The 25,890-nt window shown below is 54.1% G+C and overlaps 11 protein-coding genes across 11 annotated transcripts; 5 read left to right on the forward strand and 6 right to left on the reverse strand.

Annotated features, from left to right (window-relative positions):
* Positions 1-587: 587 nt before the first annotated feature.
* CABS01_10181 (uncharacterized protein) lies at positions 588-5,822 on the forward strand (the record flags this gene model as incomplete). Its single annotated transcript, XM_060543537.1, has 18 exons — positions 588-719; positions 774-1,302; positions 1,363-1,586; positions 1,640-1,919; positions 1,973-2,206; positions 2,261-2,949; positions 3,039-3,201; positions 3,258-3,503; positions 3,558-3,756; positions 3,807-3,878; positions 3,937-3,987; positions 4,040-4,104; positions 4,157-4,341; positions 4,397-4,704; positions 4,759-4,884; positions 4,938-5,018; positions 5,084-5,264; positions 5,322-5,822. 18 exons carry the CDS (start codon positions 588-590, stop codon positions 5,820-5,822), a joined length of 4,266 nt encoding a protein of 1,421 aa, XP_060399718.1.
* Positions 5,823-7,212: 1,390 nt separating this feature from the next.
* CABS01_10182 (uncharacterized protein) lies at positions 7,213-7,413 on the reverse strand (the record flags this gene model as incomplete). Its single annotated transcript, XM_060543538.1, has 1 exon — positions 7,213-7,413. The coding sequence occupies one exon, from the start codon at positions 7,411-7,413 to the stop codon at positions 7,213-7,215; it is 201 nt and encodes a 66-aa protein (XP_060399719.1).
* An 889-nt stretch (positions 7,414-8,302) lies between these two features.
* Positions 8,303-9,701, forward strand: CABS01_10183 (cutinase-2; the record flags this gene model as incomplete). The annotated part of the gene is made up of 2 exons (XM_060543539.1): positions 8,303-9,006; positions 9,080-9,701. The coding sequence occupies 2 exons, from the start codon at positions 8,303-8,305 to the stop codon at positions 9,699-9,701; spliced, it is 1,326 nt and encodes a 441-aa protein (XP_060399720.1).
* A 1,213-nt stretch (positions 9,702-10,914) lies between these two features.
* Positions 10,915-11,220, forward strand: CABS01_10184 (uncharacterized protein; the record flags this gene model as incomplete). Its single annotated transcript, XM_060543540.1, has 1 exon — positions 10,915-11,220. One exon carries the CDS (start codon positions 10,915-10,917, stop codon positions 11,218-11,220), a length of 306 nt encoding a protein of 101 aa, XP_060399721.1.
* Positions 11,221-11,877: 657 nt separating this feature from the next.
* CABS01_10185 (uncharacterized protein) lies at positions 11,878-12,390 on the reverse strand (the record flags this gene model as incomplete). The annotated part of the gene is made up of 2 exons (XM_060543541.1): positions 11,878-12,056; positions 12,255-12,390. 2 exons carry the CDS (start codon positions 12,388-12,390, stop codon positions 11,878-11,880), a joined length of 315 nt encoding a protein of 104 aa, XP_060399722.1.
* Positions 12,391-14,331: 1,941 nt separating this feature from the next.
* Positions 14,332-14,655, reverse strand: CABS01_10186 (uncharacterized protein; the record flags this gene model as incomplete). The annotated part of the gene is made up of 1 exon (XM_060543542.1): positions 14,332-14,655. One exon carries the CDS (start codon positions 14,653-14,655, stop codon positions 14,332-14,334), a length of 324 nt encoding a protein of 107 aa, XP_060399723.1.
* A 903-nt stretch (positions 14,656-15,558) lies between these two features.
* On the reverse strand, positions 15,559-16,192 carry CABS01_10187 (uncharacterized protein; the record flags this gene model as incomplete). Its single annotated transcript, XM_060543543.1, has 2 exons — positions 15,559-15,852; positions 15,920-16,192. The coding sequence occupies 2 exons, from the start codon at positions 16,190-16,192 to the stop codon at positions 15,559-15,561; spliced, it is 567 nt and encodes a 188-aa protein (XP_060399724.1).
* A 1,811-nt stretch (positions 16,193-18,003) lies between these two features.
* CABS01_10188 (uncharacterized protein) lies at positions 18,004-18,210 on the reverse strand (the record flags this gene model as incomplete). Its single annotated transcript, XM_060543544.1, has 1 exon — positions 18,004-18,210. The coding sequence occupies one exon, from the start codon at positions 18,208-18,210 to the stop codon at positions 18,004-18,006; it is 207 nt and encodes a 68-aa protein (XP_060399725.1).
* Positions 18,211-20,334: 2,124 nt separating this feature from the next.
* CABS01_10189 (uncharacterized protein) lies at positions 20,335-21,444 on the forward strand (the record flags this gene model as incomplete). Its single annotated transcript, XM_060543545.1, has 4 exons — positions 20,335-20,433; positions 20,488-20,736; positions 21,043-21,158; positions 21,300-21,444. 4 exons carry the CDS (start codon positions 20,335-20,337, stop codon positions 21,442-21,444), a joined length of 609 nt encoding a protein of 202 aa, XP_060399726.1.
* A 1,061-nt stretch (positions 21,445-22,505) lies between these two features.
* CABS01_10190 (uncharacterized protein) lies at positions 22,506-22,999 on the reverse strand (the record flags this gene model as incomplete). Its single annotated transcript, XM_060543546.1, has 2 exons — positions 22,506-22,782; positions 22,839-22,999. The coding sequence occupies 2 exons, from the start codon at positions 22,997-22,999 to the stop codon at positions 22,506-22,508; spliced, it is 438 nt and encodes a 145-aa protein (XP_060399727.1).
* A 752-nt stretch (positions 23,000-23,751) lies between these two features.
* Positions 23,752-25,318, forward strand: CABS01_10191 (uncharacterized protein; the record flags this gene model as incomplete). The annotated part of the gene is made up of 2 exons (XM_060543547.1): positions 23,752-24,178; positions 24,477-25,318. 2 exons carry the CDS (start codon positions 23,752-23,754, stop codon positions 25,316-25,318), a joined length of 1,269 nt encoding a protein of 422 aa, XP_060399728.1.
* Between the last annotated feature and the right edge of the window lie 572 nt (positions 25,319-25,890).

Consider the following 25,890-nt stretch of genomic DNA (forward strand, 5'->3'; position numbering starts at 1 on the left):
ACATACACCTTTGACGCAAAATTGAAGTAATTCGCTTCGTGTCTGTCTTTTCGGCCTTGCCGACACCAACGGGGAAGCGTTGCTTACTTCAAGCAGGGGACGCGGCCCTATAAGTTCAACAGGGAAGGTGACTAGGGTCAAATAGGGACGACTGCAGCTGTGCCACGCGTGGAACGAAGTTGTTGGTTTCAAGCAAGTAAACAGACCTCGTATGCCTTGTGCATCTCGCCTACACTCAAACATCGTATCCAGCCTCGCCAAGCGCTCCACTTGTACATTGCTCTGTGAATGGAACTCACCGGCCATCGCATTCCTAAATCACTCCGATAGGTTTTGGAGGCCTACTGTCGTTGGTTCTGAATAGGGAATACAGACCCCTTGTTCACCAAATACGGGTCAGAAGGCACGCGGCGGACAATACCCATGACGCTCAAAACAATAACAATTCAGCCTCTTGATTCCGTCTTTGTTATCTTACCTCAATCACTGCTACTTCTGAGTGCACGGAGACCCAGACAAGAAGAGAAGAATCGACGCGAGGGAAAGGGGAGAGAGTGAGACCGACGAAGAGTTAAGCTCAAGCAATCATGCTTCCAAACTCGCTCTTTTTGTCGACCACGGCATCAGCCTTGTTTTTGCTGTTGCTGCCATTCCGTCTATCGAAGCTTCGCAAAGAAACGATCAAGGTCATTCCGGAACACCACGGCCATGGCAAAGTTGTGCGTAGTGATGAGTGATACTGTTTCCTGGAAACTGAACTAAACTGAAGCTAGATCATCGCAATCATCTTGGTTGTGGCCCAGTCAATCATACTCGCTACGACAGCACTCTCGACGCCCCGACTTGGGCTCAATCTAGCTTCTGCTATTTTGTCCTTGGTGGCTTATGTGGGCCTCTGCCCGCTGCTCTTGTTGGAGCACACCAAGTCCGTCAGGCCGTCGGATCTCGCTGTTGTCTATCTGCTTGTATCGTCGGGATGCAATTTGCTTGACTTGGGAACGGGAGTTCCTGACAATGGGTCCGCCATAATCGTCGTCCCGGCATTTACGAGTCTTTGCATCAAGGGCGTGCTTCTGGTTGTTGAACTACGAGGAAAGAAAACGATCCTGGAGAGTCCTCGTGATCAGTGGTCTCCAGAGGAATTGTCCAATATTCTGGATCGAACGTTCTTTGGATGGATCAATCCGATTCTCGTCCGAGGGAACAGATACATTCTAACTGGAGACTGCCTTCCAATGATGGACAGCAAGCTGTCATCGCAACTTCGACGCCAGCAAGCCCTGCAAGCATGGAGTCAGAGAAGTACGCCTACTTTCCCCCTGGCGTAGCACAACGCGTCCACTTTTGCTAAGAGCACCATAGACAAGCCCGAGAAAAAGATGACGCTGCCCAAAGTACTGCTGCGTAGTATTCTTCCGCAGTTTCTTGCGCCCATCATCCCTCGCTTTGTTCTCATCGGATTCCGCTACGCTCAGCCGGTCCTAATCGGTACTGTCATCCGCTCCATCAGCATGTCATCCGAGGAATCTCAAGATGGAGGGTACTCAGTTGTGTCGATGGCTGTCTTTGTCTATGTGGGTTTGGCTGTAAGTCTCGTCGCCTGAGGTCCCGTACGATGCAATATTGAGTCATACTATAGATCGCGAGAACTGCCTACCAGCACAGTCTCAACCGCCTCAAGATTATGATCAGGGGCGCTGTTGTTGGTCTCCTCAACAACAAGCAGCTCAATCAGCAGTCTACTGGCTATGGCGATACAAAGGTGGTTACTTTGATGAGTACAGACGCAGACAACGTGGTTCAGTCGGCTTCCATGTTCCACGAGACGTGGGCGCAGATCATCGAGGTTGGCATAGGCACTGCGATGCTAGCTCGGAGAGTCGGTTGGGTTTGCGCGGTTCCATTCGTCATGATCTTTTGTAATTTGAATCTGGGCACTCGTACTTAGAGTAAGAACTAATGAGCTCTTTAGTTTGCTCTCGTGTGAGTCGATATCTGGCAAAGAACCTCCAGAGCAAGCAAAAGGATTGGTCTGTGGCTACTCAGAACCGAATCGCCATGACCACGTCTATGCTTGGCTCGGTCAAGAGTCTGAAGATGCTTGGGATCGTAGACCATACGGAATCTCTGATCCTCTCCTTACGCCTTCGGGAGCTAGAAATGGCCAAGAAAGTCCGGTGGATGATGGTCGCTTATAACGCGAGTGGTATGTGATGTCATCCGATTTCCAGGTATAATGCAACTTCCTGACACCTTGTAGCAAACGCTCTCGGTATTTTCGCCCCCATTCTCACGCTCGTTCTGTACGTGATCGTCGCGAGACTTAACGGCTCCGCACTCGATGTTGAGACCGCCTTCACGACTACGGCGCTACTCGGCTTGGTGACGCACCCTGCCAACATGATTATGACCATCGTGCCGCAAGCTGTGGGCTCTCTGGCGGCTTTTGAACGAATTCAGCAATATCTCATTGAGCCACCCCGAAAGGACCAAAGACTTATTTTCGATAAAGCAGAAGACAGCCTCGTCGACATTTCGCCCGCTATATCTTTGGAAGCCGTCACTATCCAAGGGCTCACTGCATCGAAACCTCCGGCTTTCAGCAATCTCAACCTCGTTATTGACAAGGGTTCAATGGTCATGTGTTCTGGTCCCGTTGGAAGCGGCAAAACGACGCTTGTCCGAGCCCTCTTGGGTGAGGTCTCTACAGCTTCTGGGACGATATCTGTGTCGACGAAGCATATAGGATACTGCGAGCAGTCTCCTTGGTTACCAAGCGGAACCTTCAAACAAGCAGTCTGCGGTTTCCTCCCCGAGGAGCCAAGCTGGTATCAGGAGGTGATCCAACTATGCTGCCTCGATGAGGACCTCCTGGCAAATCCCAGCGGCGACAGTACCATGATAGGAAGCCGAGGCTTGAACCTTTCTGGAGGACAACGACAACGAGTGGTACGTTTGCGCCGCCATGCTCTTTTCGCTACATATTTATTGTCGTGTCAAATTTCAAAGGGTTCACTTCACTGACCACAACTACTAAGGCTCTTGCTCGAGCCATATACGCCCGCAGTGAGATTGTGATCTTGGACGATAGCTTCAGCGCACTTGACGGTAAAACAGAAAGTCGTATTGTTGAGAACCTGCTTGGTTCTGCAGGTCATTTCAGGAAAACGGGCACGACTGTCCTCCTTGTTACTCATTCTAGTACGCTCCTTACGTTGCTATGGCACAAACAATGTACGAAGACTGACAGTCTATAGCTGCGCATTTCAACTTAGCAGACCAGCTAATTATCCTGGGTGGCGGAACCATTGCGTACCAGGGGACGTGGGATGACCTGAAGCAGAACCCCAAGTACGCCTCACTGAAAGTTAATATTGTTGATTCAAAGAACGATACGGTCGTGAAGCAGCCCCAAGTGGACAAGACCGTGCAGAGCCAGAATTTGAAGATGGCCGAGGCTGTTTCTGATCTCAGCAGAGCAACGGGAGACATCTCTCTCTATGGTATGTTGCACTTTTATTCGCCTTTTGAATGCTAACTCAGCCATCTCCCCTCAGGATACTATTTCCGGGCTGTAGGCTTTCGTCATATCCTACTACTTCTCGCTTGCACCTCAACATATTCTTTCTTCGTAACTTTCCCTCAGTACTGGTTGCAAAAGTGGACGGAGGCACCAGTATCCCAGACAACATTCTATATTTGTGGCTACCTCATCTCATCTTTACTAGCATGGCTCGCTACAAGCGGAACGATGTGGTGAGTACGAATAGTTCAGGTCGCTGACTCTGATACTAACTTAGTTAAAGGTCAACCCAAATCCTGATCGCACCCGCTTCCGGCACTGAGCTACATCGCCGCCTACTCTCAACTATCATCGGGTTCGTGCAATCCCACTAACTTCATCTGCTGCCACCTACACCTACTGACCAAACTTAGTGCCCCACTGTCGTATTTCTCAAAGACTGATATGGGAGTTACATTGAATCAGTTGGTCGCAACGCCTACCGAATGAGCCATATCATTTGCTAAGTCTTTACAGTTTCAGTCAGGATATACAACTGGTGGATAAGCAGTTGCCGCCAGCCATCATGTCCATGTCGAATCGTAAGCCTTCCTGACCCAACACTCACTCCTCCTAACTCATATTTGGTTACAGAGGTCTTCAAGCTGCTCGTACAGGTGGTTTTGTTATTCAGCACACAAAAGCTGCTGGCTCTGTCGCTTCCCCTTTGCGCCGCGGTCGTGTATCTCGTGCAGCGGGTGTACTTACGCACCTCGCGACAATTGCGTCTGCTAGATCTCGAGTCGCAGTCGGCAGTCTACTCGAGCTTCCTCGAATCAGTACCGCTTCCCTCTCCCCTTCTGGCTAAGCACGTTGTGGCTGACAACGACATAGGTTGAAGGCGTCACGACTATCCGAGCTTTTGGTTGGGAGAAACAAGCCGAGCATGCCAACGTGGTCTGTCTTGATAAGTCGCAGAAGCCAGCATATATCCTCTTCTGTCTACAACAGTGGCTGGGCATCGTTCTGGATCTCATGGTTGCTGCGATTGCCACAGGCCTCATCACACTTGCAGTTTTTGTGAGGGGAACGACGACGGCCGGTCAGATTGGTATGGCGTTGAATATTGTGTTGGCTGCGAACGCGACGCTTCTTAGCCTCGTGACATCTTGGACGAATATGGAGATTTCCCTAGGTGCCATGTATACTTTCTCTTCCTCCTTGTCTTCCTGGTTGATTTACTGACGGCTTGGCAGATCTCGCTTGAAGACCTTGGAGGCCGATACGCCGAAAGAGGAACAGCCCCACGAGGACTTTGTTCCCACGGAGGCGTGGCCGTCATCTGGATCAGTCGAGTTCGACAAGGTCACCGTTTCGTATAAGTAAGACAACTATTAACAGTACGGTCGCCTCTGTAGACTGACTCTCTCTGCAGCCCCGACGCAGTGGCTTTACAAGACGTTACCCTGAAGGCCTCTCCAGGCCAGCAATTGATCGTTTGCGGTCGAACGGGCAGGTATGCTGCACATGGCTGCATCCATAGATCATATTCCGATATCTGCTGACGCGTTGGACAAACAGCGGCAAAAGCACCCTACTCCTCACCCTCCTACGTCTTCTTGACACGGATGCTGGAAGCATCAGGATTGACGGGGTCGATCTACGTCTCGTGCCACGTTCTCTAATTCGACAGAAGTGCTTCATCACGGTTTCCCAAGAGTCATTCATTCTGGGACATGCCAGTCTCCGCTTCAACCTCGATGTGCGATTCTCTGTTCAATATTCGTGAGAGATCCCCGCTGACCTACCAACTACCCAGCCCTCAACTTCTCTCCCAGATGAAGCCATCATCTCAGCCCTCGAGAGGGTCGGCCTTCTGTCACACTTCTACCTACAAAACACTTCATCTGGAGAGGAAACTCGCAACACTCTAGACAGCCCACTATCCTCTCTGCCACAAATGTCCACCGGTCAATCGCAGCTGTTCGCACTAGCTAGAGCGCTCGTACAACTCAAATCCATCAACCACCCGCCCGAATCATCAGCAAACGGAACTGAATGCCGACACATCATGCCGATTCTTCTGTTTGATGAAGCCACATCCTCGCTCGATACCGAGACTGAATCTGTCACACGCGACATCATACGCCAGGAGTTCACAGACAAGGGCCATACCGTAATAGCAATCACGCATAGGCTGGGCGGCGTGACGGAAGGCTTGCGGCCAGGACAGGATGCCGTGGTCTTGTTGTCCAAGGGCAAGATTGGGAAGCTTGGCGAGGCGGAGGATGTGTTGGACGCGGCGGCTTTGAAGGGGTAGCTATGCATGCGGATGGTTGTTTGACTTCTATCACTCGCTGATAGACCGTATCAATGGTTTAGGATTCGAACGAGAACGAATATTTGTTTTGTACAGACAGATGATGTCTCTCGATGATTCCCCTCGCATCCTCTCTCCATTGTACACACATTTGCGTAACGATCCTCGAGCGACTTTCAACGCGGCGCCTTCTCCACACCAGGCCGCATTGACCAGCGATCCCACGTCGAGTGAGTTACAGTGCTGAGCCAAAGACCCAGAAGGAGCAGAAGTGGCGTTGTGGCGATTGTAAACGCAGTAAACGCAGGGGTCTTTTCGCCATCCCTCAGCGCCGCCGTTATCAGACATGCGGCAACAACGCTGATTCACAAAGAGCATGAATGTTGGAGCAGATAAGACGGGACGATTCAGCTGGCAGACTATGTGGCGAGTACCTACCTGCTTCAAGTACAAAACTACTGGGACCAAAGACTACTCTGCCCTGAGACATAATTATGGGCGCATAGTGTAAATTTGACATTGGTTCATGTCCGAAATGCCGTCCAAGATGCCACAGCGACTGTCAATCGCATTGAAATCAGTTCTAGAAAGCAACACTACTCAGAAAGAGCAAAAATAACTCCTCGACGGGGAATTGAACCCCGGTCCCCTGCGAATCGTTGTCAGGGAATAATTCCCCGATGACAAGCAGATATCCTCACCACTAGACTATCGGGGAAGTGTGGATGTGAGCATCCAGTGATAGTTGGTTGGGAGCCACAGCCCACTTGGCATAGATGTAGCAAGTCTGGGGGTGGGCGACGAGGTGTGACGTGGGCTATGTGAGTTGAGGAAAGAATGTCTCTGAAAATGGAAATGTACTTTGAGATGAGACGACGAGAAGACACCGCGATCTCATGTGTTTCCTTTCATGTGTTTGAGTAGCATCTATCCTTAATTCTGTGTCTTTCATTGACGATAGAGCGGATAGCAGGCCAACACTTGACGCCTGATGAGCAAGTATAAAGTGGGGGTAGATACGTCTGGTAAGCCCTATTGAGGAGATCTTGGAAGTCTTATCCACGGGAAGATATAATCAAGCTGCTTCCATCATGGACTCTGTGGGTGTTTTGGAGGAATCCCTCGCATATATGTGTGGTAGATGACATTGGAAGAAGCTGGCGGCGACAGGCATCATATAGAGGCGAGAGACGACGCCGCCGCCACAGCAAGTTCTCCCGAACTCTCAGTTCAGAAGTATACTGTAAGAGGTTTTGGTTTTTTCTCAAAATGTTATCCCGAAGCCTACATTTCATCGTAGGAAAATCGGCCAAAGTTTACTAGGTCCCGTCCATCCCAACCATTCTACCCATCTGGAAGGTCCTGACTAACTTCTCTGCCAGCTCACCCGTTACCTTAGCCTTGGCCGCACCAGTGGATTATACGTAGACTCCCTGGCCGAGTTGCTTGACCGAATGCGCGAAACATGTACAGTTTTCGCCCTTACTTGACGGTAACAGCGCGAAATTGCCTGCAGCTGCTCCGAAGTCGTCCACCAATGCTCCGCCATACTCACATGGTTAGACGTTGTCAAAGTCAGGCTAGCAACCATCCAGTTTGAAGCAGTCCGGACATCTGCCTCATTTCTGACCAACATCCTCGTATGACGAACGGTAAACACAAGAAACAAGGCGCTAAGTTGAAGTCGATGCCGTCTACCTGAAGCTTTCCGGCAACAATGCGTCTTTCCACGGAAGGGAGCACGTAACTCTTTGCCAGAACTATATTGCCAATCGCGGAGATGTCCTCTTTCGCGCTGTTAGGAAGAACTCATAGGACTTCCTAGTAGTCCCCGATCGAGAGCCTGTCTTCTTTGTCTACAGGGCGAAGTTAGGCCCTCGACCGTGCACTCTTTTCACATACCGAGCAGATCTACTCGAGACCCAACCTTGAATAAGGTGAGACGAGCGAGTGGTTAACTACCTTATAGAATGGAGAAATAGGTAAGTGATTCCTGTCCAAGTGTATTGTACCGACAACCAGGACGAGAGATCACAGCGTGGGACCACTGGATGCATGGCCTCTCCAGGGGAAAGGTGAGTCCAAGATTGCAGATCACGGCTGTCCGATCCCTCCGAGCTGCAGCCCTGGAGTTGCCGGACAGCCCGTCAGGTGAAGTAATGACACTAACAGAGTTCGTCCACAATTTAAGGTATAGCCCTTGTATACAATCAATTAAGGTTGAAGAGACATTGACGCTCATTTGACGTTCCTTAATATTAATTGCTGAAGCGAAAGGAAAAACCCTCGCTTTTATTGACGATTCCACTCTGAACAGTCCGAGCTTCAGGAAACGTAAGTTATAGATATTGAAGAAATCAGTGTCCTTGAATATGACAGTTCTCAACATTTGTCCGATCATTTAGTGGTACTTCCTTCCCAGGAAGCAAAAATTGATCAAGTACTAACCCATATACGCTCATTACAACACGTTCGTTATCATGAAGAGGTCCACGGCCATCATACTCGCCTTGCAGTGCGTATTGACACCAGGCCTCGCAAGAGTAACATTACGAAGTGACTACACGGAAGAAGCAAGCCAACCCGTTCACTCTCTTCAAGCTCGACAACAGGACTCATCAGACAAAGGTGTCTTGGAGAATGAGGTGCGCGATGGCACCTGCAAAGATACCATGTTCTTCTTCCTCCGCGGAAGCACTCAACAGCCGAATATGGTGAGTAAACCCGGCTTGCAAAGCCTCGATGATATCTTTGCCTTGAGCGCATTGAGAACTAACAGCCCACCACAGGGATTGCAACCGGGCCCTCAACTCGCGGCGTACCTCCGCTCAACCCTAGGCGCGGACAAGATTGCTATTCAAGGCATTGAATACGCCGCAACGCTGCAAGACAACCTCTGCATCAACAACCAGCTGTGCCGGCCGCGCGAGGTCACCAGCGCGAGCACTCAGATCCGCGAGTACATGGACCAGTGCTCCGACTCTGATGTCGTCGTCGGCGGGTACAGCCAAGGCGCTGCGATGCTTTCCCGCGTGATTTCGGACAGGCTTGGATCGGAATACAAGGACCGGATCGTGGCCGCCGTGACATTTGGCAACACTATGCAGGTGTACAACAAGAACACGATACCCGGTCTGGCACCGGAAAGAGTGCAGATGTTTTGCAACAAATTTGACCCGGTCTGGTAAGTCTTGAATACACCCCAGCTTTACAAATAAAGGCATTGAGACGGTCTCGCTAACACCATGTGACCGCAGCCGCAACGGTCTACCCCTCGGCGCCGTGATGCCAGGCCACAGAGACTATCGCCCCTCCGCCAAACCCGCCGCCGAGTTTCTCGTGCAGAAGCTCGCCGCCGCCAAAGGCTGGACCACCGTCCCCATCGTCTCCGACATCGACCTCTCCCAATTCGCCGACGTGGGCTTCACCTTCCGCGAAATCTACCGCGGCGCGCCCGCCGGCAGCTCAACCTCCTTCAACGACGGCACAGAACTCGCCAAGCTGGACAGCGTGCGCGTCGTCTCCATCTTTGGCCGCGGCGCCGCGCGGGTCGACGCGCTCGGCGTCAAGATGGACGGGGGCCCCGACGGGGCGCAGGAGCACGGCGGTAGCGGCGGGAATTTCAAGGAGCTGACGCTGGAGGAGGGGGAGTACTGGATCATGACGGAGGTGTGCAACGGCCGGAAGAAGAAGAAGGACCGCGTTGGGTTCTTTCGGGCTTCGACTAGTCTGGGCCGGGTTCTGGAGGTTGGGTCGAGGACGAATGATCGGTGTGTTACGTTTGTGCCGGGTGAGGGCCGCTCGTTTGTGGGTATGCATGGAGAGTCTGGGGAGGAGGTGGACTCTGTTGGCTTTATTGAGTATCCTAAACTAGACTAGACAATGACGGTGGATTGAGTGATCAAGAAGGAGCATGGTGGTTGTGGAAGGACACCATGGGATGGTGCGCATGGCACGCGAGAGTCGGTGAAGCACTCTGAACGAATAACAGAACGAGTCTTCCCGGCAGAGATTCAACCGTATCATAAATATTGTGCCACCTATTTAAGGACGACAAGTCGGGTATGAGAGAGTTCCTGTATAGCACAGCGTGGTTCTGATGTGAGACTGTTTGACTTTCTGGGCCGCGCCAAAGATGTTACGAACCTCTTGATCAAGTATACTCACACCCTCTTTAAGCGAACTGGAAAAGTAAATCTCGCGTTCGCATCATCTATAGCGATATGTGCATACTGTTAGTAGTAGAGAGAGAGACAAGACTGAATAGGCTCGGAGACTCGCAGTTAGAAACATGTCCGTTTTCTCATTTCTTTACGAACAGGCCTCGAAGACCATATCGTCAATTCGTCCCATCTATAAGCACCGTCTATACATAGTATTCTTCTTCACCACCTTACCGCCTTTTCTTCTAAGCTCCATACTAGACTGCGACTTCCGTTTTTCCCAAATTTATGCCATTGCAAGACGCCCAAATCCAACACCGAAGGGCTGCGCGCTATATCAACGCTTACATGCATCGGCACTCTCCTGCTTGTTGTCGCAAGAGAGCATATTACAGACAAACGTTGAACTCCCAGGACTGTGACAGCGATGGTAGATCAACTGTCGTTTTCCAGGGCCATTCATATTGAACTTTCATCCACGCCAGGCTTGGATGTGTCATCGAGTAAAGAATAGACTGTCTTCTGCAAAAAGGCCTTAGTGGACATTTCAGCAGTCATGCTCCTCTACTTCTCTCGAACCTGATGAGACCGGCAAGGAAGCTGAAGACACATCCTAACTTCAGCGCAAGGCAATGGCGGCCTTAGAAAACCCGCTGGTGCTGATTAGAAGAAAGCCCAGTATCATCTGTGCGTACCATATCAGGTATTCAAAGCTGGAAATTGGGCAGTCTCACGCAAGGTTGAGTTCCCATTCTAGGTGAACAATGCATTGATCGGGTGAAAGACACAGATGAAATGTTGAAGCTGATCTGCATTGCAACACCTCGATTTTTTGACTCCAGGTTTATATCATCAACTTACTAATATCAAAACCTTCTCATCACTTTACTTATATACGTAACAGTATACACAGAAAGCACTCAGGAAGCATGGTACCTAAGGGTCCGCAGCGCTCCTCTTCGGTATCTCTTCCAGCCCAGGCCACTTATACTCCAGAGGTTGTGGAGGTCGACAAGGTCACCATTGCCGCAGCTCCTGAGCCACAGGTGCTAAAAAAGCCCATAAGAATCAAGTTCGTCAAGAAGGCCGCGAATCCTCTGATGACCCCGGTTCGGCCGAAGAAAAAGACGGTAGCGATAGGCCCTGATGCTTCTCCCAGATCCGATGCAGACAGTCCTGACGCCTTGGTTGTCCAGGCCCCTGACAACTGGGAGTCTACCGCAAAGGCGGTCTGAAAGCCCAGTGGGAGGCACGCTCTTGGGCCATGAATCCTCACGTCCATGACCGACTTTCTCTGCGGCGAAGAAGGCCATGATCAGCCGGCCGCCATGTGTGATCGCTCTGAAACGATATCCAATCAGTTTAGTCTGACGAAAGCTCGGTGTACTTATACCAGTTGACAGACCAGGCAGTCGACTTCTATACGGGAAGGACCATGCAGTCTCTCAGAGTACGAGGATGACGAAGGGGGATATCGTATGGGCACGCAAGAGGGCAGAAACTAAGACGTCGGACCTGGCTCGCTAGTTTCAGACGAGCGCTTCAATCCTGTGGGCGCGCTTCTAGCCATTTTCGAGAACGCCATTGACAGACCTTTCGGTAGTGGATGTGGACAAGAATCAATTAGTGTCCCGACACGATGCTAATACGATTACATTGCTAAACCCCTCAAATCCTCTCCCAAAGGCAGCCCGCATGCATTTCACCGAGAGCCAATCCCGATCCCAAGGTGCCCTAGAGCAAACTCCCGCAGAACCCATGCATCTGTTTTGAATGTGTCTCTGCTCATAAAGCTGTACGGCATACTGTGTTCTGCTTCATTCTCGCCACCTCCTAGTGCCTCTTTGAAGGTGAAGGCAAGGTGAGGTAGGGCGAACAATCATCCCTCATGATTATGACGCCTTGCCAGCAGTCTTCTCCTGCAACTTCTTGGGGTCGATGTGCTCGTCGCGATCCGCCTTGATGGCCTCCTCGCTGTCGGAGGCGAGCTCGGGCTTCCAGTGGCCCTTGCCCTGCTTCTGCTTGGAGAGGGAGTCCTGCTTGTGCTTCTCGTGCGTCTCGCTGTCGGTGTCTTTGAATGGGGAAGTGTCAGCTGACATCTCTCTCTAGCAACACAAAGGGAAGAGTTCGTTCATGGGTGGGAGGGGTGAATGGTTGGCAATGAAGGCGTCATCGAGGCTTGTGACTTCACTCCGAGCTCAATTGCCATGCATCCTTCTGCCGAGGAAAAAGGAAAGAAGGTAGAAAAGAGAATAAGCGATAGACTCACGTCCAGAAGACTCCTTCAGACCCTGCGTTCTCGTCGTGGAGATGCTGAAGCCCCGGCCGAGGGGAGCGGTCTGTCTACCGACGACGAAAGCGCCGCGGGCAATAGGACGGGCTGACAGAGCGATGCGGGATGCCATTGTTGCGTAGGTATTTGGTTTTTTGATCTGTGGTAGAGGAAGGGGAGGGGGTATCACGGTGTAGGTTTGGATTATTGTGCTGTGTTTGCAGGCAGGTTCAATTGAACGGAAGAGAATCAAGATTCGATGAGGTATTAAAGGGGGGAAAAGGGCCAAATGATCACGACAACTCGGCAAAAGAGCTCAACAAGTAGAGCAATAGCAATAACCTAGAAGCTACCAGCTAGACGAGAAAGCAGCCGCCAGAAGCATGCGGCGCGCCGCTTCGTTGACCCGGCCGTGACGTCACTATTCATTGCTCTCTCTCCCTCTCGATTAGTTACATAGTGACATGTCCTCAGGACCGAGCTTTTTCCTTCTCCAGCTGGTTGCAGCAGCGCAGCTACCCGAGTGGCTGGAAGCATCGCCATGTCCCCGCAAATTGCCCTTTTAGAACGGGAAGGAGAGAGTTGCAGAAGACGAGGGCGGGGGCATTGACCAACTGCCTGTCGACCATTTGCAAGCCCACAGTCACATCATCCAACGAAGGGGCCGTCCATCCATCATCGCCGCTCAGAGAGACCTTTCATACGCATCGTCATCGTCCTGGATTTTCTCGCCAGACTATGCTCAGATCTGGACCATGAATTCTCTCCCGTCAGCCTCATCACCACCTGTGTCCAGACCTCTGAGCCCAATCCCCCGTTGACCCCTGGCATAGACCCCCACCACGGAACCATACCCAGGACGTTCTTTCACTCTGGCAGTCCACGCTTCGTGCTTTGCTGCCCAGCTGCATCGTCATCATTGGCTTCCCCACCTCTCTCATCAAGACCAAGTCCATCACGTGACCATGACCCCCCCCCCCCCCCCCCCCCCCCCCCCCCCCCCCCCCCACCCCCCCCCCGCCCCCCCCCCCCCTCCCCCCACCCCCCCCCCCCTCCCCCCCCCCCCCTCCTTGCTCCCCCCCCCCCCCCCCCCAAACCCACCCCCCCCCCGGCCCCCCCCCCCCCCCCCCCCCCCCTTCTCTCTCTCACTCTCCAAGCCATGATGATGCTCGTCGTATCCGTCCACGCCATAGTGAACTCGCCGGGAGGATGAGCAATAGTAATAGTGGTTACAGTAATCTTCAAAAATTGATCAGGAAGCATCGAGCCGCAGGATACCTCACCTTCATCGCCCACCTGCAGCACTCCATCCCCGCCAAACACCCCCCCCCCCCCCCCCCCCCCCCCCCCCCCCCCCCCCCCACCCCCCCCCCCCCCCCCCCCCCCCCCCCCCCCACCCCCCCCCCCCCCCCCACCACCCCCCCCCCCCCCCCCCCCCCCCCCCCCCCCCCCACCCCCCCCCCCCCCCCCCCCCCTCCCCTCGCGGCACCATGCAGAAACTCAAGCGGCGGGTAAGCAAGGCACCTCAGGTCCCTCAGGTCCCCTTCAGGCCCAGAATGAAGCCGGGCCGCGACCCAGGCACCAGGCACGCCGCACACCAGACCTCCCCTTCAACTCCTCTTCCCCCCCTCCGTCGTCTCCTCGGCGAACAAAGGGGGTTTCGAGGCAGGTGTGGGCCGGGGATCTATGTCTGATTTACTGACCCCCATCTCACGCAGCTCGATAGCAGCCGTCTTACAGTATCCTGCAATATATCAGCAATGTTACGGTTCAAGAATGGGTAACATGCAGTAAGCGCGAGGACGGCATGTAGTCATCTCTTTATTCTAACAGTCGTGAGATGTATCTGATGCCAATGAGCAAGAGGTCAAATCCGGCTAGCAATAGTTGGTCCTTCACTAAAGGTCTACCTGATATTGTCACCATGATTTGGAACCTATCAGTAGCTGCTGGCTTGCAATGATGGTTGGTTGGCAGTCACTGAATGACACTCATAATGGACGGCTTTTGATGAACATATCGTATATTGCATTGCGCCTTGCTGGCTTCGCGCCACAAGATCAGACAGCTTGGTCTAATCCCATTCAACACCATTCGCATCTTGAGCGTTTCCTGTACAACCCCAAAAGGTATCCCGTTCTCCGACCCAGAAACCACAAGAGCCATTTATCGTCTCAAAACCGCTACCCAAGAAACACACAACTCTTCCGAGATGCTCGCGAAAGTGCCCAGACAAGGTATGACTCCACCACCACCAACCGTTTCCAGTGTCGCGAGGTGCTAGACCTGCACCGCCGGAACATCGACCAATAGTAGTAAGAATAGTCCATCCTCGAATAATGAAATGAGAGAAGAGGCGCAAGAAAGCAATAAAGGACTGCGCGATCCCCGTCCACATCGCTCAGCCAAACAAGGTAACAATGCAGAGGTTCGCCAGCAGGCCGCACCCAAAATTCATGACCAACTCCACCTTTCCCAAAAAGGTATTTCCCGGTACCGTTTCCAAGCTTTGGAGATTTGCCGCAAAACAATAGCAACGCATGTCTTTGCCCGCCACCGCCCATTTGGTATTTCCCATGTGAGCCCATAACAGAAACACCTGTTGCCCCCCCGCTCCGAATAAGTTGCTGAAAAGACACTCATTCTATATGTCGAGATAATCTTTTCCGGAATGACTTCGTGACCCGTCGAGCACCATGATGAGCAACAGAAATTTTGAATCATCTTGGAAAACAAAAAAGTCGTCCCGCTGTCCGTGAAAAAAGATGCCGAGAATTAATTATATCCGAGAACTCCGCCGTGGTGTGATTTCACACCGATGCATGTCGTGAAAATGCAAAACCATCCATGTGGAAAACGCCATTCGTGCAAGTCCAACCTCATCTTGCGAGGTAAGGACACCGAAAGATTTTTGTCGAGTTTTTTGTAGTCGAAAATACCCAAAAAAGGAAAAATGGTATCGATAACTTCTCATTCCGCGCCGTTGAGAAAAAGCCTCGAAGGGGGTTTTGCCGGTTAAACAGGGTATGTCGTTGAGGTTGTTTGTACAGGAGAGGAATGTCGTTTGAGCCAACAGATGACCAGACCACGTCGGCAGTCTAGCCAATACCTTGAGGTACCCAGCCCGCAAGAGAGAAAATCATCGATGCCATTGCCATTTTTCGTCTTCTTTTTTTTCGGTGCCCGCCAAGATGGCCGGTGTAAACAAGCCGAATGAGCAGAAATTTTACACATCAGCATGCATCGGCACAAAAGGCAAGGAGTACACCAAGCCCTCTGTCACGAGAGCGGGATGAACTCCTTACCATCTGCGACCCATGCCCTGCTGCATCCGGGCGGGGGAAACCGAAGGCGGCGGGCTCGACATGGTGATGCCGGTGGCAGGGTTGACGATGGGAATGGCATTGCGGGCGCGAGTAGCCGCAGGCTGATGGAGCTTCAGGCTAGACTGCTGGTACGCGGGAGGGATGAAGGCGGGAGAAGAAGAATTCAGCGAGAACCCAGGGGCGACGGTCTGGGGTTGCTGCGTCGGCGAGGACTCAGGAGAGTTACTGGCCAGAGACGAACGCTCAGAGGAGCTGTGGATGGAGTTCATCTGCAGCGGGCGACCAATATTAGTCACCGGATCATGAGAGACAGATCCAAGGCTCCGAGATACTTACGTCGCTGTCGGTCAACAGGCCAGGGCAGAATTCCATGTCGTCTTCGAGGTCGAAAGAGCGGCCGGCCTCAAACTTTGTGCGGAAAGCGTTGAGGGTAGCGGACTCGGTCAGCTCCTTCATGCTTCGTACGCCACGGAACTGCTTGTGCTGGTTCTGGGAGACGGAAAGACGGGGCGCTCTGCGATTGCGGCCGCCATGGTGGTTGTGGGAGGCACCGGGGACGGCGGGGGTGGGATGCGCCTGGTGGTGGTTAAACTGGTAGTATGAAGACATTATCTATGAATGTTTCGGAGGTAGATGCCGTGGTGATGTCGTGGTGGAAGGTCGGAGAAGGGGTGCCGTTTTTTGTTGGTTGGGAGGCAGTGTGGCGGATGTGCGGGTGGTCTTATGTGGGCGAGCCGAGCTGTGCGGTATTATTGCAGTTTGAAACACAAACAATGAAACCTGCCGAGTCGACGTTGTGCGAGTGGTAAAAATGTGTACGATGAATAGGTTCAAGGTAGAAGAGATCGTTGGAAGAAGCAATGCTTTTTCTTTTAGGTCGTTTGGTATGTATGATCGTTTGTGGAAGCGTTTTTGTGGTTTAGAGGTTTGATGATGTGGTGGGAGAAAAAAGGTACGTCTGGAAAGAGGGGGGAGAGAGATGTTGAAAAGTATCGGGAGGGAAGAATCCGGAGAAAGCGATGGTTTTGTTGGTTCGAGCAAGACGGTGGGAAGGGTGGGAGGACGGTGGAAAGGTGAGCGGGCAGGCGAGAGGAGCGACGAGGGCACGGAGGGCAAGGAGAGGACACTGGGAGGGAAGGGGGGGCGGCGGTGGACCCACAGCCTGCCCAATGGGAGATGATCAGAAGACAGTGTAACTGTGGTCAACACTGTGACTCCACTCCTTGACGCCATATGCGAGTTCGCCACCCTGTTTCCATTGGCTGGCAGATCTCAAACTATAGCGACCAGGGACTAGCGCGGCCTAGTGGGCTGGTGTAAATTTGGGGCGTGGCGCCGGCTGCCGTCAACCCTACCAGTGCGGCGGACAGTACATTGTCGGGGTGGGGCATGGGCTGGCCGTATTTGGATGGGGGAGACGATGAATGAGTGAGTGAGCGAGCGAGCGATGGAGTGAGTGAATGAGACTGGGGCACACACACCACATTCACACGGTACACCAGGGTTGGATGTTGAACTGAACGGTAAGGTGACTGCGCAGCGGGCGGGAAGGCAAGGCAAGATGTGGGAAGCGAAGAGTTACGTGTGCCCGGCAAGCCTGGGTGAACCTGGTCAGAGGGTTCGACAGTGAATGCGATGCGCTGGGGTCTGTATGGCTGGCGGGATCACTGAGAGTGTGGCCCTCCCACGCTCTCTCTCTCTCATCTTCACTCTCATTTTCACTTTTGGTCTCATTCTCACTCCCACTCCAAAGTTCAATACCCATCTCAGTCTGGCACACACTCACACATCTCACCGTCAGTCTCGGCAGACGGTAAACCTGCATCCCTCCTCCCCTTCCTCTTTCCCACCCCCCACCCGTCTTGGGCATTCCACGTCGGAACATGGACGCAGGGCAAGTTGATGCGTGGCATGCAGGTACCGAGTCTGCCTGTTGCAGGACGCACTGTGGGCCTTGTTTTTCTTCCATCACAGCCCTTTCACAGTGCTGACAGCCGCGAAGGAAACTCCTTCCCCAAAAAAAGCCTCCTGAGTCGGAGAATCGCCGGCGCCAGTCGCTTGTTCTTGTTTACAATTCTGATACCGCTTGCGGCCATGCGAGAGATTGGCTGCCCACACCTGTCATTCCAGAACCCCAGTGTGCGCGGTGATTGATGGGGAATCAACCAGGAGCACATCCAATATTGCTGCGGTACGAGAGAACAGAGCGAGATTAGAGATGAGACATGATACGGACGGTGGATGAGGATTGAGGAGGGCACAGCACTCCTCCCTCCCTCCCATCTTGCACCGTCTATCATCCACCCAGTGCCACCATCCACCGTCTCCCCTTCTCTCCCTGCCACTGTAGGTAGTCTGTCAGTCTGTCACTGTCGAATCCTCGAGTAGCCAGTAGTGTCGCCTTGATGTCTCTCCTCACTCTATGCCAGGGCTGTGTCGAGATGTCTCTCCTTTGTGATCAAGTGACCACTCTCGTCCACCTCTCCTCTTGCGGTCTTGAGGCTTGTCTTGCCTAGGGGACTCTCGGTCCTGGCCGTGGTCCGACCAACGGCGTGTGTCTTGCTCTCGTCCAGTCTTCGCCCGTACGCTTCGGCGTCCCTCTTCTTCTTCTTCTCCTTCTTCCTCATCCCTCCTGTTATCCGCAAAGCCATACACACTTCAGCACTCTCCGACCTCGTCCGGAATTCTAGGCGACGCTAAAGAACCCTCCGTGGCGGATGGCATTGTTTGTTATCGTTGTCTTCGAGGCAGTCCCGCCCAAAGTTCGGCAAACTTGTCAGTATGCTTTGCGCTGACGCGGTGCAATGTCTGACGATAGAGAGACCTTTGGGATGCACGCACGATGGCATCGTCTTTTTCGGTGGTTGCTTATGATCCATCGCATGCTCTACTGCTACCACAGGGGCATTAAACTGGCGTAGTCTGATGTTCAGAAACACGAGAAACGCAGCCTAGTGTTTCCCATTTCTTACGCTGCAATAAACACCGTACGGAGAATCCAACGGTAGGAGTCTGCTTCCCGGGTTCCTCATACTCGGCTGGCTTCATGTCGTCCGCCCACCCACAGTGTGTATTCCGATCAGAGCATCAAAAGGTCGACTGTCGATTGCGCCGCCTATCTGCTTCAGTCCAAAGTGAAACCCTCCCGACCCTCTCTGCTGGGTGGCCCTTGTCCGGCCGAATCCCAACCTTTGGGGGAGAGCCAGCCCTCAGAGGCTCAGCCAACCGAAGATGGGGGAAGAAGAGAGGAAGACATTAGAACGGACGGGACTGCGTGATGCATTGTGTGCACTGGGCAGTGGGCAGACTGAACGGTAGAGGACGAGCTGCAGCTGGAACAGTGCAACGCACCACCCGCCCACTCTCTCTTTTTCTCTTTCCCCATCTCCTTCGCTTCTTCCCACCTCACACACCAACCAAGGTCGGTCCACGGTACCACCAGCGGTCTGGAGTCTGCACATCTGCACGGCGGCAGCAAGACAAATGAATTATCGAGGCTTCGGTCGAGCATCTAGTGGAGGGTCAAGCATCCAGCTGCGGATACGTACCTTCCAGCGTGGGATTACCAGCCATGGACGACCCAAACAATGTCGCCGGCTGCTCACACTGTGATGTGGCAGAGTGCCAGAGACATTGCCCAAGGCCCCAAAGATCCTCCACTCTCATTGGGTACATACACATGGGAGGTGCTGTTGCACACTGCTGCAGGAGGTTAGAGCCCCGGGATGCATGAAGGACAACGAGGCAGTGGCCCTCTCCTGCTGCTGTAGAGAAGGCAAGGTACCTACGTGTTGGTGCCTGCCCTGCTTCCTGTGTAGGTACCTAACCTTCCATGCGAAAACAGACACAGAGAGAGAGAGACACACACACACACACACACAACACACACACGCACCCGTGGACGCACACACAGGGCTGTGAGCCAGTGACATGCAGACACTGGGTGGATCTTGGTGCCGCTATGACTGCTCGCTAGACCCCTGGTCTGGTGCAAAAGAAAAACAATAACCGAGAAATGACCATGGGCCCTTGACCTTCTGGCCTGGATTCGGAAACGTGGCGGCTGGCACGCTTGGAGGCGAATCAAGCGACAGACCGCACCCCGAATGTCACTTTTGTGGACCTGACAAATTAGGCACCAAGTCATGTAGTCCACAGTGTGCGACTGCCACTTCCGCAGGCTGCAGCCCACCTGCCGTGGAAGCTACCACGCTTCTCACCTTCCATCTCTCACACAGGGCACACCGCAACTGCCCACCTCACACACCAGAGCAGGGAAGGCAGCATCTTGGGTACGTACTTGGGCAGTCAGCACCTTCAAGGTTCTCTTTGCCTTCCATCTTGATGACCAACTTTTCCATAAGGTGGACAGTCCCTTCCCCATCACTAACAGCGGGGCAACCGTTTGCCAGTCCGTAACTGATCGATCTCACCGTCACACTCGCAGTCACTCACTCACTCACTCACCCCACTCACAACCTGCTCTTGCTCTCTCTCACCTCACTTAGTCCCGGCGCAGACGTTTACGCAGATCTCAGCAGAGGTCTCTCGCCCCATATCGTCACTCGTCACTCTCTGCCCCTCCCCCTCCTTCACCCCAGCATCATCCGTCAGTGGCCAAACCATGAACAGGCCATGATGGAAGCCCCAGACCTGTTTATCGATCCATGCCTCTTCTCTTTCCATTCTAGCACGTCTTGACTCTTGGCTTCAGTCATTCAGCAACTCCCCAGTGCCGTGCATGCGTACGGATGCTCCGTACGGATATCCTGCTCATGATCCGTCAGATCTTGCGACTGCCGGCCGATGGACTGCTGCTGCTGCTGCGGAGGCGCCAGGTCGAGATTAAGGTAAGCTTCGACATGCCATACGCATGGGAGCAACTCTATCGCCATCGATAATAGCTTCCAGCTGCGGCGGTGGGCGCCAAACGCCTTCTAGACCAACTCTCGACTGGGACCATACGTTCCACACCTTCTATCCGTACGGCGAAAGCGTGGGATTTGCTGTGGTACCCGACCTTGCACCAGCACTGCATGAAGTGGACGGGCCTCCTGCGCGACCACGCCAGCAGCGCCCCTGGGCCAGACCCTGGAACAAATGTGTCTCTCAAGTCCCTAGTCTCTGGCTCTCTGCTCCCCGGTTGTGGCACAGTACAGCTCCCTTGTCCACCCGCCGATGGCTGTGAAGACAGAAGGCAGAAGCGCTGAAGGCTGAAGCCGGCATTGACAAGTCGCCCCTGCTGCGGAGGCCAATCTGCCAGTCCAGTGGAGGTGAATCGGGGCAGGGCACGGCTGGGGCCCCTAGGGGTCTTGGGAGAGGGGCCTATAGGAGATGGGAAACCATCTTGAGACACCTGACGATGGCTTCGTGATCTCTACAGTGGAGCTCATAGGGGAATCCGAGTGACGAAAGGGGGCAGAATCGCATTCCCCTCGCCTTGTCACCCCACGTCCCAGTCCGTCACCTCGACAGTCAGCCCGGTCAACCAGTCAGTCACCCAGTCCTCCGATCAACCGTCATCCCGTCCGCTCGCTCTCTTGCCTTTGGCAGCGCCACGACAGTCACAGCAACGGTACGGATACATGGCCAGGGCTCATCTCAACAATGCAACGGGCATTTGTTCCGTTTGCCTACCGTTTCCATGCCATCCAATCGTGCCGGTCACCTAATGTCCCGCGCAATGGAACTGAGGACTGCTATTTTGGTCGCCCAGTCGGCTCTCTACGCTACGGATACTGGTTGGATGCTTGCACGCTGTGCAGAGAGGCCAGAGCCGGACGGTCCTGGGCTCAGGGTTCCTGGATTCGCCCGTGCCTGGGAAGGCCGAGGACCCTTTCAGCAGACTGCAGCAGACGTAGGAGCGGCATCCCCTCCTTTATCCAGGACTGGTTCCATATCGGGACAGGATTGACACTCAACCTCGATGTCCTTCTGCCGGGCTCTTGTTTTTCTTCCGAACGAGCTCACAGCACAATGCCTGCAGCAACGCAAGCCAACATTCGCCAGGTTGTCAGGGTCTACTATGTACATAGTGTAGACAACAAGTGAAGAAAAGCAACATGGTGGTGTGGGGACTCTGCCATTGAGTTCGACCTTCGCTGTCACACAGTTCCTGTTGACCCATCCAATCCACGCTCGATGCTCTACACCTACCAACGCCGAAGCTCCTCTGGAAGGAAGGATTCGATGGCCGGTTGGATAACCTTCTTCTGTTGCTCTTGGTCTCCAGCCTCTGGACCAACCTTCCAGCCTCACCAGCTGTGCCATCACCAATCAGTCCCCCGCTGGCTTCCAAACCCTACCATAACAACGCCCGCGTGAAACCAAAAGTGTGCGATGTGCATGGCGGCGGACGGCATGTTTGCGCCCATGTGAGGCAGCTGACGGAGGATCGGTGTTGTTCCTTTGAGTTGACAACTTACGTTGGTCGGCTCACCCCACGAGATCTTGCGGATTTGCTCTCTCGGTGAATAGGATCTAGCAGCCATGGGAAAGGCAAGGGAGGACACACGGACGATAGACCAACAACAAGGTTGAGGGGGGCATGGGAAGACATGGAAAAGCCCCTTCTTCACTGCCACACCGCCATTTTGGCATTCAAGATTGGGCCAGACTCGATCCAGATAGCGGATTGTGTGCATCGCTTGCAGCGGCGGCGGATTATTCCTCTCGCCTGTCTCACCACCTCACCTCGTTCCCCGGGTTCTACGCCAACCGTCTCAGTGGGGGGACGCTCCGACCACCTTGCCGCCACTCTCTCTCACCGTTCCCATCTTCCCCTCCCCCTCCTTTGTCCTTTGGGGGGTTGGAGAAGTACGAAGACGATAGCTGGGAGCTGAAGCTCACCTTGGGTTGGCGAGGCAAACACGCCTAGCTACCAGCTGAGCCACCTCGATGGACACCATTATCTACGGATACACTATCGACCTGGCTTGCAAAACATAGGGCTTCCTGCATCGACGGTAGAGCATCGAAAAAGCAAAAACAGAGAAGTAGGAATGCGAACAGTTCGGCGTCGCCAGCGACAGGGCCGGGACAGCAGTCGATGAGCTAAATCGACGCATCTGGCATGCCGGCGGCACTCAACTGGTGGTGCATGGCATGGCAGCCATGCCATACTGCCATGCCACCTCCAGCACAGCGGTGCCAATAGTGGTGGGGCAATCTGCCAAACGGCACAGTGCTTGCTTGGCGGTCTGCTGGTTCAGGGCTATCAGCAGGTATGGACGGCAGCGTGAGGTGACTGACTGGCTGGCCTGCTTGCTTGCTTGCTTTGGTCGAGGATGGGCTTTGCTGGCGAGCGAATCCCGCTCCGCTTCCATCCGATGCATCTCCGGCGCGGATGCAACAAGACGCAGCATCTCGCGGCGGTGTCTTGGACTCAAGTGGTTCGCTGTCGGGACTAGACAACATGCTGCCGCTGTAGGGCAGAGAAAGAAGTCTTCATTCTTTCCGCTATATGCGCTGTTCTTCACGCCACCCAGTCACCTTACCCGGCAGACGTCGAGGGTAAAGACAGTGTCTCCGGGTCCCGAGTGAATGGCATTGTTCAGATTCCCACTAAACAGAAACAGTCGAGGATCCGCCCCAAGGCCAAGGCTCCATTCTGTGCCCATGGGGGATCGAAGGAGAGAGTTGGCTACTCTGCGACGTCACCCCTCTCGGAGGGGCGCGGAACCTGGCGGCGTCGCCGACGATGAGTCTAGGGAATATCCGTATGCGATGCCTCTCTCTTTAGGGAAAAGTATCAAGCTCTCGGCTCGATAGTTTTCAAAAGTCTATCAAGTGACGACGGGAATCCACCAAGGAAACCGAACACTCACGGTACTTGAGCGATTGTCATATCCCTCTCCCCATGCGTTACGTGTGTATCTACCGTACAGTGTTGCCTCCTCTACCCGGTCTCCGTGCGGTGACGGGGCTTCCGTCCCACCCCGGCGCAGCACCCGCAATCCCATACCCGCGGATACAATCCGTCATGTGAAATCTCTCCCGCAACCAAGACCCAACCCTGTTGTACCGCAACCGCAATCCATTCCCGCGTACACCGCAAGCCTCGCAGCCCGCCCGGACGGTCGCACAAACATCCTTACCAGCAAGTGATTGGCCTGAGAGTTCTGAATACCTCTCTCCCCAAAGGACCCCCGGGTGGAGAGAGATACATAATGAGGGACGGGTTGCTGGAGAGGCACCTCCCGCAAATAGGCCTCGGTCTAGGCCTAGGAGCAGCGGCCGCCGCCACCCTCCTCGTCCTCGTCTCCCGAACCACCACCACCACTGCCACCTCCCCCTCCTACGCATCCGCCCTCCCGGCCCCGCGTCCGGCGAGGGACAGCCGCAAGACGGCCCGCTCGCCGAAGTGGACGACGACGCGGGACCCGGGCTGCGACGAGCGGCTGCCGTACCCGCCCGACGTGTTCCCCGGCGCGCGGGACGTCACGACGGCGTACGGGAACCTGCGGGTGTACGAGTTTGGGCCGGAGGCGGCGGAGGAGAGAGTCCTTTTGCTGCATGGTATCGGGACGCCTTGTCTTGCGTTGGGGGGTATTGCTGGGGAGTTTGTGGAGAGGGGGTGGAGGGTTATGACTTTTGGTGAGTCTTTTTTTATGATGGTGATGATGATTGTGAGAGGTGGTATATGTCATTGAGGATGTGTGATTGTGCTTATGAGCCGTGATATCCGGAATGTGAAGTGAAGAACATTGTTCAGCGTGTTGTTCAGCACTTGAATGATCTTGGCAGCTTGGGTCTTACTCTCGAAGCAAACCACTCATCTCACTCATCGGACACATTACACACCACACATCACACGTTATACAGAACCCCCACCCTCTCGCTCTCTCCCCCTTTCTCACCCCCTCCACGAGCATCCCCTAACTAACACCGCCAGACTTCTTCGGCCGCGGCTACTCCGACGCGCCCCTCGACCTCCCCTACGACGCCCGCCTCTACACCACGCAGATCCTCCTCGCGCTCGCCTCCTCCCCCTCGCCGGGCTGGACCGGCAACGACGCCTTCCACCTGCTGGGGTACTCCCTCGGCGGCGCCGTCGCCGCCGCCTTTTCCTCCACGCACCCGCACCTCGTGCGCTCGCTCAGCCTCGTCGCGCCGGGCGGGCTGGTGCGCAGCGGAGCGCACGTCGGGTGGCGGAGCCGGGTGCTGTATAACGCGGGGTGGATTCCGGAGTGGGTGAGGAGGTGGGTTGTCGGGCGGAGGTTGAGGCCTGTCAAGGTGGGGGGCGGGGTGGTCGGTGATGTGCCGGAGAAGGAGACTGTTGATGATGACGAGGCGGAGCAGAAGAAGGAGGAGTGGGATGAGCTCAGGCTCGTGGGCGGAGGACGGATCGGGGAGGTGGTCGGGTGGCAGCTTGCGCGGCACCCTGGGTTCGTGGCGAGTTACATGTCGACGATCCGGCACGCGCCGATATATGACCGCGGGGACGAGGAGTGGAGGGTTCTGGCGGAGGTGTTGGAGGCGAGGCGGAGCAGCTGTGGTGATGGTGGTGGTCGGGGATGGTCGTCGGAGCCCGGGCTGAGAAAGGGGCGGGTGCTCTTCCTGCTCGGCGAGGACGATGACATTGTCGTGCTCGGGGAGACGGTGTGGGATGCGGAGAGAGTGCTCGGAGAGGACGCGGTCGAGGTCGTTGTCCTCGGGGGCGGGCACGAGATTGCCATTACCAAGGGGAGGGAAATTGCGGGTGCCGTCGTTGCTGCGTGGGAGAGGAGGGCGTAGGGAGGGCGAGACGTGAGGTGACGGGAGAGTTTTTATTCTTTCCTGCTGGGGGGTTTTTACTGGACGTTTGTATGATGATGGAGGGAGGGATAGAGTTGTTGGCTTTTGGTGGGTAGAGCCTCAGAGTCATTGGTAGAGCCTCGTATAGATTATATGCTAGAACGGAATGGGGTAAGAGAATTTAGAACGGGTTGAGAGTCTGAGAGGAGGAGGAGGAGGAGATTGATGGAGCTGTGTCAAGTAGAATTCAGGCGAAAATCAGTTACACGTTCTGGGACAGTTCGTTCATCTGTCACTTGCTTGGGTTTGTTTGCATGTCTGTTCTATCTCATGGAGAAGGTGGTCAGAGAAGACTACTGCCCCAGGGAGAAGCATCACAATGAAAAGGCCCGGCGAACCAATTTCTAAAATGGACTTTTGTTACTATGCCTTGTCTTTTACGTTTCCCCAAATGCACGAAGCTGGACCAAAGGTTCTAAGTGAGAACAAGGAGCAAGTGATTGACGACTTGAGCTGTAAATGCTTGCCCTTGAGTCGGACTCTAGTCGTGGACTAAGACCAACTCTTCCAAC

This window comes from Colletotrichum abscissum (assembly GCF_030869225.1).
Source record: "Colletotrichum abscissum strain IMI 504890 chromosome Unknown Scaffold_25.1, whole genome shotgun sequence".
NCBI lineage: Eukaryota > Fungi > Ascomycota > Sordariomycetes > Glomerellales > Glomerellaceae > Colletotrichum > Colletotrichum abscissum.